The 14,632-nt window shown below is 56.9% G+C and overlaps 2 protein-coding genes across 3 annotated transcripts; one reads left to right on the top strand and one right to left on the bottom strand.

Annotated features, from left to right (window-relative positions):
* The first annotated feature begins 38 nt into the window (after positions 1-38).
* On the top strand, positions 39-5,754 carry MGST3 (microsomal glutathione S-transferase 3). 2 transcript variants are annotated; one of them, XM_080602043.1, is made up of 6 exons: positions 39-179; positions 2,294-2,417; positions 3,386-3,459; positions 3,867-3,924; positions 4,943-5,015; positions 5,529-5,754. In XM_080602043.1, exons 2-6 carry the CDS (start codon positions 2,301-2,303, stop codon positions 5,636-5,638), a joined length of 432 nt encoding a protein of 143 aa, XP_080458169.1. In that variant the 5' UTR covers positions 39-179; positions 2,294-2,300; the 3' UTR covers positions 5,639-5,754. The 2 variants fall into 2 exon arrangements, with proteins under 2 accessions (XP_080458169.1, XP_080458168.1); XM_080602042.1 differs by lacking the exon at positions 39-179 and adding an exon at positions 332-461.
* Positions 5,755-5,984: 230 nt separating this feature from the next.
* ALDH9A1 (aldehyde dehydrogenase 9 family member A1) lies at positions 5,985-14,230 on the bottom strand. Its single transcript, XM_080602010.1, has 11 exons — positions 13,951-14,230; positions 13,286-13,431; positions 12,114-12,243; positions 11,675-11,809; positions 10,984-11,180; positions 10,008-10,148; positions 9,177-9,365; positions 8,261-8,348; positions 7,947-8,088; positions 7,288-7,400; positions 5,985-6,884 (listed from the first exon to the last, which is right to left on the bottom strand). Exons 1-11 carry the CDS (start codon positions 14,129-14,131, stop codon positions 6,790-6,792), a joined length of 1,557 nt encoding a protein of 518 aa, XP_080458136.1. The 5' UTR covers positions 14,132-14,230; the 3' UTR covers positions 5,985-6,789.
* Positions 14,231-14,632: the final 402 nt, after the last annotated feature.

The raw sequence follows: 14,632 nt of genomic DNA, 5'->3' as shown, positions 1-14,632 counted from the left end.
CAACCTCTCCTCCGGCCTGCGGCAGAGCCGGGAGAGGGCGCAGCCCCCGGCCGGCTGCACGGAGCCCGCAGCTCTCGCCCCGCCTCGGGGCGCGGCCAAGCCCGGCCCCGGCCCCGCTCCGGCTCCGCTCCCGCCCCGGGCTGCTCCGCACCGCGCCTGAGCCGGGCCCCGGGGTGCGGGTGAGTGCGGGCCGGGGGCTGCGGGGGGCTGCAGGGGAGGCTGGGCGGCCCTGCTGAGTCCGGATTGCGGCGGTGGTTGTGGCAAGCCTGCTGGGAATCGGTGCCGTGGGGGAAAAGCGCTCCCCGGGAGCTCTCCCGCAGCCCTCCGGCCGTGCTGCATCACGCGCCGCTGGCCCCCGGCGGTGCGGGCCCAGGCGCAAGCGTTGCCGCAGGGAAGGTACGGGCTTAGTCTGGTGCGGGGCGCCGGTGCTCGTCGGCAGAGGCCTTGCGCTGCGGACAAAGGTTGGTGAAATGCACCAGCGCCAGGGAGCAGCCACGAGGCGTGCAGTCAGAGCAGCCGAAAGCGTTGGCTTCTAATCGCTCTGGCTCCTGGTTACTAGAGCAAAGGCGCACTGTGTAGTTCTGCACCGGTAGCGGAGGTCCAGCAGCAGGTTTATAACACCTGGCGTAACGCTTTGCTGCGACTGAGCTGCGCCCTTTGCTACTGAGATAAAAGGTAAAACTCCAACTGACAGCGTAGCACTGCCAGGGGCCTGGTCCGTGCTGCTGCGTGGGGCTTCTCCACCAAGCCTGGGAGCTGAAGGGGGAAATGCGACCGTGGAGCTGCTCTGTGCGGTGGGAAGGGTCTGTATTTGCAGCGTGACCTCTAACTGCTAACTGCTATCACGTGTGGGTGCGGCTGACCTGTCTTAGTTAAAGTTTTCAGCATTCTTACTAAGAATTTTTTACCAAACTTCTCGTGGACAAAGCCAGCTGTAGTCTTGATCAAAATCCCTTTGCGAATGAGAAATAAAACCCCTGCTCCCCGCTGAGCCCCTGTGAGTGGTGCTGGTGCAGTGGGAAGGCTGGCTGCACTGCTTCCTCCAGGAGGGACGTTTTTCCCCCTGCCAACAGATCGTGTTGGTGCGACAGTGCCAGAGACACCAACAACTTGCTGCATCACGGCAGTGGGCTGCGGTTAGGCTTGGTTTGGAGAGGGAATTGGCTTAGTGCTGGAGGGAGAGGTGTCCGCTGCCTTCTGCTGCGGTGCATGACACAGCACGGGCTCTGTGCACGTGGACACAATCAGAGGTTGGGATGGTGCAAGAGGACTGGTGCCAGATGGTGGTGGGGCCGCGATCTGTGACTCTGAGCCCGTTCCTTGAGGCTGCTGGGAGCGAGCGTCGCTCGTCTGGCCGTTTTATCGCGTGAAAAAACACCTCTGTTTGTTTTGAATCTCTGTCCTGGCTGCATTTGATGGCCCCGAGTTCTGATGTTGGAGCAAACAACCGGTTTCTGTCCACCCTCTTTAGCTTTTACAGACTTTATTGAATACCATTCCTCTTTGTCTGCTCTCCGAGACGAAGAGTCTTGACTTACTTGATTGTTCCTCACATTAAAGCTGTTGCACATCTTTAAACGTCCTTGCAGCACCACTCTGGCCCGTTCCTGGTTTTGCTACAAGCTTTTCAAGGTGGTGGGACAAGAACTGGCTGCGCTGCTCAGGCTGGAGGTGAACCAGGGTTTTGCACGGTGACATAATTACGTTTGCTGACCTGGTCTCCAGCCTGATTGGGGAGAAATTCCTGCAGGCGCAGGTCCTGCCTGCATCCTGCCCACAGGCTGGGATGGGAGCAGGTACGGGGCGGTGCCCACCACTCCTTGGTTTCGCGCAGGAGGAGCACCGGGGTGCAGGAAGGGGACAAGTCCTCCGCAGAGCGCTCTGTCTGTCCCCGCACACCCGAGCACCCCCGCAGACACAGCAGCGTCAGCGAGGACGGCAGCGTCAGGGGTTGTGGCCAGCCGGAGCTGAGGGGGTCTGCTCTTGGCTGTAGGGGTGCTCCGAGCCAGAGGCCAGACTAGGGTCCCCCAGACACCAACACGTCCGTGATTTTAAGGCTTGCTTGACTGGAATTGAGCAGGGAGCCCTTGGTTTGTTCTGCTTAACACCCAGCAGGCACCAAAAGGTAAAAAATCCCTGAGTTTCTCCTCTCCTTCAGCCAGTCCTTGTGCGAGGATGACTGTGGTCCATGCTCAGCAATTCTTACGTGCGCGCACACACAATTCTGCCTGCACCGAGCTGCCACTGCCCCAACCCCGCCCTGCAGTAGTAACGGGCTCTCTTTTCCTCCCAGCACCAAGATGGCTGTTCTCTCCAAAGAGTACGGCTACGTCATCCTGACGGGGGCCGCCAGCTTCGTCCTGGTCACGCACCTCGCCGTGAAAGTGGCGAAGGCCCGCAAGAAGTACAACGTGGAGGTGAGCCCTCCTCTCCTCAGGCGGAGGGGTCGGGAAGGGGCTGCAGCTCCGACGCCGGTGAGGACGGAGAGCCCCAGGCCTTGCTGAGCGATCCCCGTCTGAGGCAGCGGGCTGCTCCCTTGGTGCCAGCGGCTTGCTGCCACACGCGCTGCGTGTGTCTGAGTTGCAGCAGGTGCAGCGTGCTCACAGCCAGAGCCTGGCACTGCCTCGTGCTTCAGCCCCTCATACGGGCTCAAACAGCAGCCTCAGAAGCATTAGGAGTGTGTCTGGGCGCTGGTTTGGGTCACCGTCAGGCCCCTGGCGCTGCTGGGTCCCCTGGCTGCTCTTCCTAAACCAGGCAGCACGCGGGACCTGGCAGCAGGGACACCTCAGCCTGTCTGCAGGGAGCTGCAGCCTGCCCACTCCAGCACCCCTCCTTCGTCCCCTCCCCGGCCCAGCAGGGCGCAGAGGTCTTGTTTTCCCAGGCTGTAGCGCTACAGATAAGCTCGGCGACACCTTGTTTATTTCTGGGTGCCCCGCTGGCACTTCCTACCCCGCCATGTGGATGCAGAAGGGATGGAGCCGACATTTCGGCTCTCCAAACTGGAGCAGACGCACAGCAGAAATCAGGGTTTGGCAGATCGGGCACTTGGCACTGAGCCAAGACGGCTGAAAGCAGAAGGCTTCGAGCCCGGAAACACTGACAGGCAAGAAACCACACAGCCTTTTTTCCCTGTGAAGAAGGCAGACGCAGTGTTGGGAGCAAAGGGATCCCAGTGGAACAAAAGCATTCGGGAGCAAGCAGCAGTTTCATCAAAGTAGCTGTGGCCGCGGGGCAGGGAGCGAGGCTCTGACTTGAAGCAAGTCAGTCTTAGAGGCAGCAGCACGGCACAGGGCTCCCCGGGGACAGGTGCCGCAGGGCCTGCAGCTTGCTGCTGGAGGAGGCCGGGCTGCATTGCTCACGTTCTGCTCTTGGGTTTCTTTGACAGTACCCCACCATGTACAGCACAGATCCTGAGCATGGCCGTATATTCAACTGCATCCAGCGTGCGCACCAGAACACGTGAGTACCGCGTGCGGATGTCGTACTGCCCTCGGCTCCTCGTGGGCAGGGTCCACCCGGCTGACGTGGGCCAGAGCACGTCGGAGGGGGGCCGGGGGGAACAGCTCCTCCTGGGTCAGCTGGTGGTAGGCAGCATTCAGCAGCAGCTTGGGCACAGAGTGGAAAGAACAGGTGGGCGGCCGGACAGGGGCACAGGCAGGGATGAAGTCCCTGAAGGCCTGCGTGTGCTGCAGCTCACTTGTGCCTCCATCCCTGGCCACAGCACTGAGCAGCCCTCCTGGGCACGGAGACTCCCAGCAGTCAGGCCCACCAGGGACCTTGCCAAGGGACGCTTGCAACTCTCTGCATGTCTACATGTTCTCTCTACGAGCAATTTGAACAAACGTAACCCCCTCTCTCATTTTCAGACTGGAAGTTTATCCCTCCTTCCTCTTCTTCTTAGCCACTGGTGGCATCTACCATCCGGTAAGTGACTAGCACGCAGGGCTCCGTGACTGAACTCTGCCCTTAATCCCTGACTCAGAGCAGGCAGGAGGCCAGGCCCGCCCCTCCGGAGGCAGCCAGGCTCCTTCCCCAGCCACATCCCACTGCACAGCCGTGCCCCTTCTGAAAATGCAGTGGTACAAGCTCTTGTGCAGGGGAACCACACGTATTTCATAAATCATTGCTGATACTGCAGCCACTAGGCCCCTTTCCTTCCCCGGAGCGTGGCTTGTTAGACAAACCGCAGCATTCACAGCCTCCAGCCCCACAGCTGGGGAGGGTCCCTCCAGCCCTGCTTGATTCTCCCACACCTGCAGGGTCCTGCTGGGCTTACAGTAGGGCCACTCAGCAGCTGGTTTTGTACAGGACGGGGACCCTTTCACTTCCTTTTTAAGCACATTTTCAAGAAGAGTTTGACAAAAATAGCTGGGGAACACTGTGATCTTCCCACCCACCTTCACCACCAAAGGAGGTGTGTGAAGGATGCAAAAAAAGCCTGGATTATTTTTAAATGAAAGAGGTAGACAGCTCTTGAGGCGGCAGTTCATCTGGGAGAGACTAAACCAGGAGCTTTTTCTTTACCACCACCACCTGACAAATCAGGTCCATCCTGAACATTCCTTTTCGGAGCGGGAAGGAAGTGGCATAGGCGGATCTGACAAACTGAAGCCACACTGCAGCAAGCTCTAAATTAAGTGGCAAGGCAGGAATCCACAGCAGGGAAACCTGTACACCTGCTTGTGCCTGTGGAGGGGGGCTCGCAAGGCCCTGCAGCACATCACAGGCACCCCAGAGGTGCCGTGAAAGGGACCCAATCCGAAACTCACCCAAGCTCCCCACACCACTCACACCCTTCTCCCAGGCTGATTCCCAGTTCTCCCAGCTGGGTCAGGACCCCCACTGTAGTTTGTGGTCACGTCTTGAAGCAGGGCTGCTGTAACGCTGAGCAGGTGCAAGCAACAAGCCTCCAAAACCTTTAATGTTTCTCCTTTCCTCCTAGCGGATTGCCACAGGGCTCGGCGTTGCCTGGATCGTTGGGCGAATCCTCTACGCCTACGGCTACTACACAGGAGGTAGGTCATCCTGCGGCACGGCAGGTGCTTGGAAACTGAAGCCTCCTACAGGGGCTCCAGACTCTTCTCGCCAGCTCCTGTCAGGAGGCAGCATAAAGCTTCCCTCCAGCCAGGGTGCGGAGCAGAGGATGCAGGTGCACAGACTGCACGCTGCATTGTGCTTTCCCTGACAATAGAAAGAGCTCTACCCTAATAATAGCACAAACTCAGGGTACGCCTTGAGATTAGTCTCTAGTTCCTGCTCCCTCTTGAGTTTCATCTGCTGCTTCCCACACTAGTTGCAGCACACCACGCTGGGGGGATCACCCCGGGCACCTGACTGTGCACTTTTATTGGCTCGGGTCTGTCACACTCACAGCAGTTTCCCAGCTTTCCTTTCTAAAGGTGAGGACAAGGTCAGCCAAAGCTAAACATACTTGCAGCCAGTCAAGGTTGTGTGCAGCAGAGCTGGGAGTGGCCTGGAGGAGAGAGCCGGGTACTGCTGCTGAACTGATAAAATCTGTCTTTTTCCAGAGCCGAAAAATCGAAGGAGAGGGGCCATCGGTTCCGCTGCACTCATTGGACTGGTGGGCACAGGCGTGTATTCAGCTTTCCAGCACCTTGGCTGGATCTGCCAGGACTAACTGGCCATCGCGGTGGCTGCCTGGGAACCCAAAGGGATTCTTGTTCTGTTTTCTCGTACAACACTGCATTGCCTGTTGGCTGTTTTTCTCCTCATTCAATAAAATGAAGTTGTCAGTTCTGTATTTTTATTTTGAAGTTACAGAGGGCTGTCTTAAGTTCTGCAGAAAGCCAGAACGGCTGATTTTATAGGACTACAGCAATCTGCCTGTCGGGCAGGGATGTTCCAGCTTTTATGGCTTTGGTGAGTGAAAAGCAATCTTGCAACCCATTTGGTTAACCCATACAGCAACAGCCCAGCTCTATCAGAATGTATTTCTGGACTCCTTGATTCATGTCACTCTCCAATAAGATGTTCCAGAGTTAATATTTATTTGATTACTTAAAAAAGAAGATTAGGTAAACATTTAAATTTTCTATTTCATCGTGTTTATAAAGAGCAGTAGGCCTATAGGAAAGAAATCAAATAGATGTCTGCCTCTGTCTTAGGCAAAAGCTGTTCTATGTCAGAGCTTGCTACCACTCTGGTTATCCTCTGTTCTGTGCGAGGAGAGGATCTGCAGCACCATGCCTGTCACAGGCAGCATCAGCTCTCCACCCCCACAGTATCCTGTCCCAGCCCAGAGGTGAGGCACAGATTAAAAAACAGGACTTGGGTTCACAAGTGGGCTAGAGGGAAAAACTAAAGGCTACTCTTAAGGCTTTTATATAGCCAGAGAAAAGACAGTCTGTAGAGCTACAGCACAGCAATGTGCCCCAGAGCTTTTAGGTGCACTGAGTTGTACTTGTTAAGGTGAGACCGAACTTGACTGAAGGTGAAAGAGAGCAGGGTTCAAGATACGCTGGGGGGAAGCAGCCTGGGCTGAGCCTCTGCCACTGCCAAGCCCCTGCTAACATCAAAGAAGCTGCAGGTGCCGGCTGCTGAAAGCCAGGTTGGTCCCTCCTGGTCCGAGGTTCCCTGCTCCCACCAGCCAGGGCGGCTGAGGCCCACAGACCGAGCCCCGTGTGCACGTTTCCCCTCGCAGGAGCAGGTGCTAAATGCTGCCCTCGCTCTGCCCCACCCCCAGGCACTTACAATCTCAGAGCACTTTATTGCTGGGTAAATGATTCACGATTCTGAGCTGACAGCGCCCTTCGGACGGCCCCAGAGCCACTAAAACACGGACTCCACATCACCCATCTCCACGCAGACCGTCTTCAGCTGCGAGTAGTACTCGATGGCCGCCCGTCCGTTCTCTCTGCCAAATCCTGCAAGGACGAGGCAGCAGTGAGAGCACAGCTCCAGGCAGCGCCAGGCATCGATCGTGCGTCGTCCGTGCCCCCTGTGACCAGCACGGGGCCGGACCAGGGCGAACACGAGCCACACACTCGGTGCAGCTGCAGCGTTACCTCACAGCAGGGCTTCTGAGCAAGCCCCGAGCAGTAACCGGATGAGCTCAGCTGAAGGAAGGCTATATGTATAGAAGTTTATCTCCCTCCTTTCTCTTTCCAAACCCACAACCCCTTCTCTCCAGCTTCCCTTTCATCTCCCTGCGAGGTATCCACTCAGCGACACAGCAGAGGCCGCTCACGTCTGCCACCTCAGACACAGGCGCATCCCCACCCCTGGGCGCAGCAGAGCCAAGCCCAGGGACGGCCAAGCACTGCTCACCTGATGCCTTGTATCCTCCGAAGGGCAGCTCCACGGGGCTGACGTTGTAGTTGTTAATGAAGCACATCCCGGCATTAAGAGCAGCCACGACCCTGTGAGCCTTCTGGATGTCCCTGCAGGAAAAGGGCAACTCAGCTGGAGCCTCCCTTCCATCCTCTCCTCCCGTGCCAGCTGACATCCCGCTACAGAAAGGCCCCCGGCAGGTCGCGGTGCTTTTTGGGGCCCGTCCTGCCCTTCTCAGCCCTTGCTTGCTCAGAGGATACAGCACTTATCCCCAAGGACACTCAGAACAGCACTTGATTTGAGAGGGCAGGACAAGGACGCCAGCAGAGCAGACTACGGCAAGCAGCCAAAAGCCGTCTTTGCACGCTTTCAGCAGCATGGCAGGCTCCTGGCGAACACCTCCTGGAGATGCAGAAGGCAGGCAGCAGGCCAAGCGCAGGCTGGAAGGAGTCTGAAGGACGGCTGGGCCCACCTAACCCTTCAGGAGAGCTGGGAGGAGATGCACGGTCGTTCACAAAGTTCCCTTCTGGCATTCCCTTGCTGCAGCTTTCCCAGAAGAGGATATCCGTGCCCATGCCCAGACTCCACAAGAGGAGCACCAGGTTGCTGCAGTATTTCCCTTCTCCTCCCCAGAGCACCGCGCTGCCCAGCTGTACCTGGTGAAGACGCCACCTGCCAGGCCAAACTTGGTGTTGTTGGCTCTCTCCACAACCTCCTCCTCGGTGTCAAACGGCAGAATGGACATGACAGGCCCGAAGATCTCTTCCTTCACACACGTCATGTCGTCGGAGCAGTTCCCTGCAAGCACGGAGATTTCTCTGCATACCATTCACTCGGGCACCTCAGCTACCTCCAGTACACCCACCGGGGGCACACGCAGAGATGGGTGACGCCGAACACAGCTCTCTCTAGAAGAAACTCGGCGACACCCACGCAGAAGATGCCCACGCCACGGATAGGGAGGACATACCTAGCACACAGGGGCGCATGTAGAAGCCATTCTTCAGCTTTGGGTCATCTGGTACGTAAAGGTCCCCACCGCACAGCACCTGGGCACCCTGAAAAAGAGCCAAGCAGAAGGTGGGCAGGCACGTACGGGGGCACCCCGCCCAGCTGCAGCAGCTCTGGGCCAATAATCCCTGCTGCTGTGCTGCCCTGTCAGACAAACCACGCCTGGGCCCTCAAAAAAAAAATCAAAACCAGGAGCAGATCCTCATCTGGCATCACGTCAACTTCCACATCTCCACACGGTGTCGACTCCCTCATTAGTGAGTCCATCAGTCCTTTAACACTGCACCTAGCAAGGAACACCTCCCCCCTCAGACACCCTGCTTTGCAGTCGGGAGATCTCCCCTCTCCTCCCCTGTATCGCCTTCCACATCCCTCTTCCTGTTTCCAAATCCTCATCTACCCCTCCTGCCTTTCACTCGCACCTCCCCTTTTCCAGCCCTTCCCCAAAACGGCCAGCCATCCACCTAGCGCTGACATTTAAAACATCTCCAGACTTGACAGTAAAGCAGGAGAAGAGGCCATGTAGGTCTCACTGCTCTTAGAGAGCTTGGTTCCAGCAGCCTGTAAATTTGGTCTTTGATCCTCCTCCTGCGGATTCTCCTATTTTACTCACTACAGTGCTGGGTATCTCATAACCTCTAAAACGTGGCAGCATCAGGATGTGAGAAGCAAAGTCACCTTGCGTGCTGATTCAGAGAAGTGCACATGAATCACTTTTATTCTGTTGGCCCAAGACACCTGCTGTGTAATTCAGCCACTGCAAGTAAAGAGCTTAACTACAAAGGCAGGGAGTAAGAAAGCAGCTATTGGTCTGCTTGTCTAACAAAAAAACAAAGACATTTCAGGGCAGTCTCAAGGCAGCATCACGATCTCACCTGCTCCTTCGCCTGCTTGATAAAGTTCTGGACACGATCCAGGTGGGGCCGGTTGATGAGGGCCCCCATCCGGGTGTCTTCCAGAAGCGGGTCTCCAACCTTGATCTTCTGGGTGCGTTTCACCACCTCCTTTGTGAAGGTATCCAGTATCTTCCTCTCCACAAACACCCGCGTGCCGTTGCAGCACACCTGGGACACAGAACGGGCTGCTCACAACAAGACACGCCGCACTTTGCGAGCCTTCCCTGCAAGGGCCCCGCTACAGGGGTTCTCTGAAGAGCCCCCCCACGGATGCTAAACCAGCCAGCTTGACCCTGGGGGCAGCGGAGAGCAGACAGGCAGTCCTGCTGTTCTCGCCTGCACTGAACAATCTGCTCCGGGCGCAGCAGAACTGATGCCACCAGGTGGCCAAAACGCACCGGGTCACCAGCAGGAGATGAGGAGCTGACCGTTCAGTTCCCAGAGATGACCCATGTAAGGCAGTCTGCCAACAGGATTACACAAAACCTGCAGAACACGTGGAAATCTCAAATTTGGGACTGACAGAGCCCCGGGGAGCTGTGGCTCGGCGTGCTGGGCCGGAACCAGAGGCATCCAGCACGGTCTCTTCTGACACCTGTGCTCCAAACCGGAGCCCAGGGCACAGGGGGGCTGCTCGGAGCCGGGTACCGGGTGCTAGAGAGGCCCCGCTCCTGGGAAAGGAGGAGATGGGTGGCGAGATGGGAGCTTCAGGGCACCCCTTCCAACACAAGGCCCCAGGCTGGCTATCTCGGTGGCCCTCAGGCTGCCTCTGCCGCCCCGTTCCCAAACCGGTGCCCCTCGGCCACGCACCTCGCCCTGCGTGAGGAAGTTGGCCATGAGGGCTCCGTTCACGGCGTTCTCCAGGGCGCAGTCCGAAAAGATGATAAGGGGGGATTTGCCTCCCAGCTCCAAGGTGACGGGTTTGATCCCTTTAGCTGCCATCTCCATGATCTGGCAGAAGCAAGGACACAAGAGACAAGTGACACACGGACAATACGGCGGATGGAGGGAGGTAAGAGACACCCAAGGGGAGAGCTACTGCAGGGGTCTTCACCAACAACAGAAGCAGCCAGCGCACACAAAGGGCAAGCTGGGTTCCTTCGACTTGTTTAGTTCAGACTGCAGACATGCTCAAAGGGTTTAGGTTCTTTTTTTGTTAAAGGTAAAAACGAAAACTCTGAGGAGGCATCTGCAGGAAGTCTCAAGCTCAGAGCAAGCCCGCAGGACAACCACAACTGCACCTTTGTCGCTGCACCCCACAGGTACATTCATGTAGGAGTGCTCAAGGGGCAATATCTCCCACCTTTCAAATCAAAACTTATTTTTTAGATCTTTTTAGGGGTGTTTAATTTGACTAAATCAAGTGTGGGAAATTCACAAAAACTAGCCTACTTCTTAAAATGGCAGGCTGCATGCAGTTAAACTGAGCTATTACTGCCAGAAGCATTCACACGTCTCCCCAGCTGGTTTACAGACCCACCTCCCCACAGAGACGCCCACTTTAGCAGCTCAGAGCCTTCACTGCCACCACGGTCGTCTGCACGTGTTCAGCCCAAAGGGCTCCTCCAAAAGGACCGGGTGCTCGAGCTCGTGCCCAGTACCCTAACTGGGACCCCAGCATAATGCTGTAGGTGCAAGCTCCTTGCTCGGACGCAGGAGTGCCACCTCACACCCCATCCTTGCAAGCCTCGTGCACAAAGGCTGAAGGAGGCTTCGACCCCCCCGTTGCACCAGGAAGGCTGGCACTACAACCCCCGTGTGTCCCCCACTGTGACGGTGCCTTTACCTTGACGCCAGTCGGCACGCTGCCAGTGAAAGAGATTTTGGCCACATCTGGGTGGTGACAGAGGAACTGGCCTGTGGCCACCCCGCCCTGCACCACGTTGAAGAGCCCCTTGGGCATACCGGCCTGAGTGAAGATCTCTGCCAGCCTCACCACCGAAATGGGAGTGAAGGGAGAGGGCTTGAAGACCATCGCGTTGCCTAAGGGAACCCGGACAGAGGCAAGGTGGGGTTAACACCCAAACTGCATCAGGGGACAAAAAAAAAAAAAAACACAAAAAAAACCCACCCTACACAATGAATTTGTCTCTGCAGAACCAAAAGATCCCCAAGAGAGAAGGAAATAATTTTGTCTAAACGCTTTGCAATCAATGAATGGGGAAAACTGCACCTTCATGCTGGGAAGGGCCGGGGAGATGAGGATACTGGTCCTGCACTGTAAACATTTCCAGAGACCTTCCTCCTCTGGTACAAAGCCACACAATCAGTCTTTCTCCTGATGTGTCCCCTGCCCTCTTAGCACCTGCCAGGTTCCCCCTTCCATTTCCTTTCCCTTCCTGCCTGAAGGCTCTGCTAGTCCTTCAACGCCTCCTTCGAGGCAGCGCTAGTCAGTTCTCTGTCCCCCAAATCTCACTCTCCCCCGCAGGACCACGAGGCTTCAGAGGGAAGCCTGCATGGGCACAGAGTCTCCATACCGCAAGCCAGGGCCGGGGCAGCCTTCCAGCAGGCAATCTGGAAAGGGTAATTCCAGGCTCCGATCCCAGCGCACACACCCAGGGGCTCTCTGCGAGTGTACCCAAAGGATCCCCCAGGAAGCTGGATGTGTTCACCTGCAGGGAAGACAGACAGACAGAAATAAGAGAAGAACAAAGCCCCTTCCTGTTTAATCAGAGGCTCAGGGGCCAGATCCCACTTAGACTGGGAACAGACACACACGGCTTTTACCCCGACAAGCTCACAGAGCATGGCAGCATTAGGCAGACAGCTCTGAAAATTCTCCCAAGACCTTCAGAAAAAGGAGCAGTCCTTCTCTTAGAGGAATCGGCACCAAAAATGGTCTTGTATCATGGAAGTTAGCAGAGAAGACAAGAGGCAGGACAGAGAATAAAGAGCCAACTCCCATAAAGTTCTCACCAGCTAGAGATCCTGCCAGCCCTGCGTAATACTCCAGGCACTGCCAGGATACGTCAATGTCCGCTCTGGCTTCAAAGATGGATTTCCCATTGTTGATGGTTTCCAAGGTGGCAATTTCGTCTCTCTGTTCCTGTGAGGAGCGCAGCACAACGACAGCGCATCAGAGAAGCCACAAGGAGCCAGCTGCATCGCAAGCATGCAACCTCCACGCCAGGCTCTGCCTCGAGTGATCATTTTATCTAAGATACATTCCCAACTGTCATTTATCAATTCGCCAGAGGCAACCGACCACAAGAGAATGCCAAACAGAGAGCTGCTGGGGTTCACTGCTAGCCTGGTCTTGCTTAACAGCTGTGTTTATCTGAAAGATGAGCAAACCTGAGCTGAAAAGCCAGCTGGTAAACAGTGACTGGAATTCACAGGACTAAGGTGGGGAGACAGCAAACAGCAAGACCAAAACCTACCCAGAGGACTTAGCAAAAGACGGACAAAGCAGCAGAGTTGGGAAGCGTCCTTTAACAGACCATCTCCCAGGCAGAAATATTACCCTGCTGCAGAAGTCTGGCAGAAAGAGAAAACAGTATTCTCATCGCATGTACATGCTGGGGCAAGGTCCGGTTTCTTATGGACCTGTACCTCAACGGGGATTAACTTTGAGGTCCAAGAACGTGTTATCTCACATCTTACTTTGAGGTCCAAGAACGTGTTATCTCACAAACAAGTTTGTGATAAAGCTAGCATATCTGTATCCTCTCCCCATGTGTATTATCTGCTAAGGGAAAAAAAAGAGCACTCCTACATTTTCTTATTGCTAAAACAACGTATTCTTCTGCCACGTGACAACAGGGTCCGAAATCCTAAAGTTCAAGAATGTGTCAGCTACGCAGCTTCAGCTTGTAAATCGCATGCCTTGCAGGGTCCTGACTGGATTGCTTCAGCTTTGTGTCTCCTGCCAGAATTAAGCAGAAAAGGTGCTGTAGCACACACCGGCCTTGAACTAAGACTGATAAGACTGGGTGCCCTGCCCAAGGCAACCAACTGTCTCTGCTGGTCAAAGGTGGGGTTTTACCTCCTCGAGCTCTGGAGGTGCCGCTGGAACCGCAGCCCCCAGCAGCCGCCTTAATCCACGAAAATGCTGGCAGACAAAAGGTGACGCGAGCCCCCCGACATACCCGAATAATTCTGGCGGCCTCCAGCAGCACCCGGCACCGCTCCATGCCCGACATTTGGCTCCATACTTTAAAGGCAGCCTTCGCGCTCTGCACGGCCAGGTCCACCTCCTTCTCCCCGGAGCACAGCAGCTTGGCTATCACTCGGCCTGGGCACATTTAAAACGGAAACAACGGAGATGTTCGTGTCAGAGAAAGGGCACAGAAAATACGATTTATCTTGCGGCAAAGATCTCAGTCCCACCACCCGCACCAGGCTACGAACGTAATGGTTCCAAACAAAACCCACTTATTTGTGACTGGTTTCTTGAAGAGGTGTTGTGGTTTAAAGGGCTTGCATTAAGACCCTTCTCCCACACCCATGTCCCAGTTACTAATTCGCTCCCAGCATCACAAATCTCTTCGCTCTCCCCCCTTGAGCTTCCGCCACCAGCACCCCGCTGTGTGTTCTTCGGCTCCGTTAGCCCCTCGCCACCTTGCAGGGGGCCTGCCGAAACCCGGGCGAGGAAAAACCAATTGATTTGGAAATCATTTGAGCCAGACCCCGGCGCTTCGGCGGACGGTCGCAGCCAGTCCCAGGCTGCAGGGGCTGGGGGGACGTGGGGGTCGGGGCCGCCCCCCGGGACCGCCAGCCCCCAGCAGAGCCGTGTCCCCACGCGTGTCCCCACCTGTGGCCGGCTCGTACACCTCCTCCACCTGCCCACCGTCGGCGGGCTGCAGCCGGGCTCCCCCCCGGTAGTTGAGGGGCTGCTGCAGGGAGAAGGAGCCGGTGGCGCTGCTCATGGCGAGGCCGGGCAGCAGGCGGCGGAGCCGGGGCACGAGGGGCTGCAGCAGGGGCCGCGGCACCATGGGCCGGCAGCCGGGCTCGGGGGAGATCCGCGGCCCCGCTCGGAGGTGGCGGAGAAATGGGGGGAGCCCCCCCCGAGCCCCGGACCGCCCCCCCGGCAGGCCCGGCCCCGGCCCCGGGCGCCCCCCCGCGGCTCGGAGGGCTCCGCGGGTGTAAAAAGTGACGGAACCGAAACCGTTCTTCCTGCCCCCAAAAGGCAGGCGTGTACCCCCCCAGGACATTTTGTGGGTTCTTAGAATTCAGACCTCGAGAGTTGTTCTCCCTGTGTCAGGATTAACCACCCCACAGACCTGCCGCACCAAGCAGGCAGCGAGCCCCACCACAGCGACGAAGCCATAATTTTCGGGTAAGCTCTGGATGTGCGAGCGCCGCCCTCACAAAGCGCTAACAGGCGGTGCGATGCAACATATCGCAACGTGTGCTCGGCCCAAGGCAGCGCGGGGCTGAGGCAGGGTCTGGGAGGGCAGGGTGCACGTAGCACCTCCCAGCCCCCTGGGGTGCAC

Source organism: Anser brachyrhynchus, assembly GCF_964034855.1.
Source record: "Anser brachyrhynchus genome assembly, chromosome: 8".
NCBI lineage: Eukaryota > Metazoa > Chordata > Aves > Anseriformes > Anatidae > Anser > Anser brachyrhynchus.
Note: the sequence above shows the minus strand (reverse complement) of the source record. Positions and strands in the feature narration are given on the sequence as shown.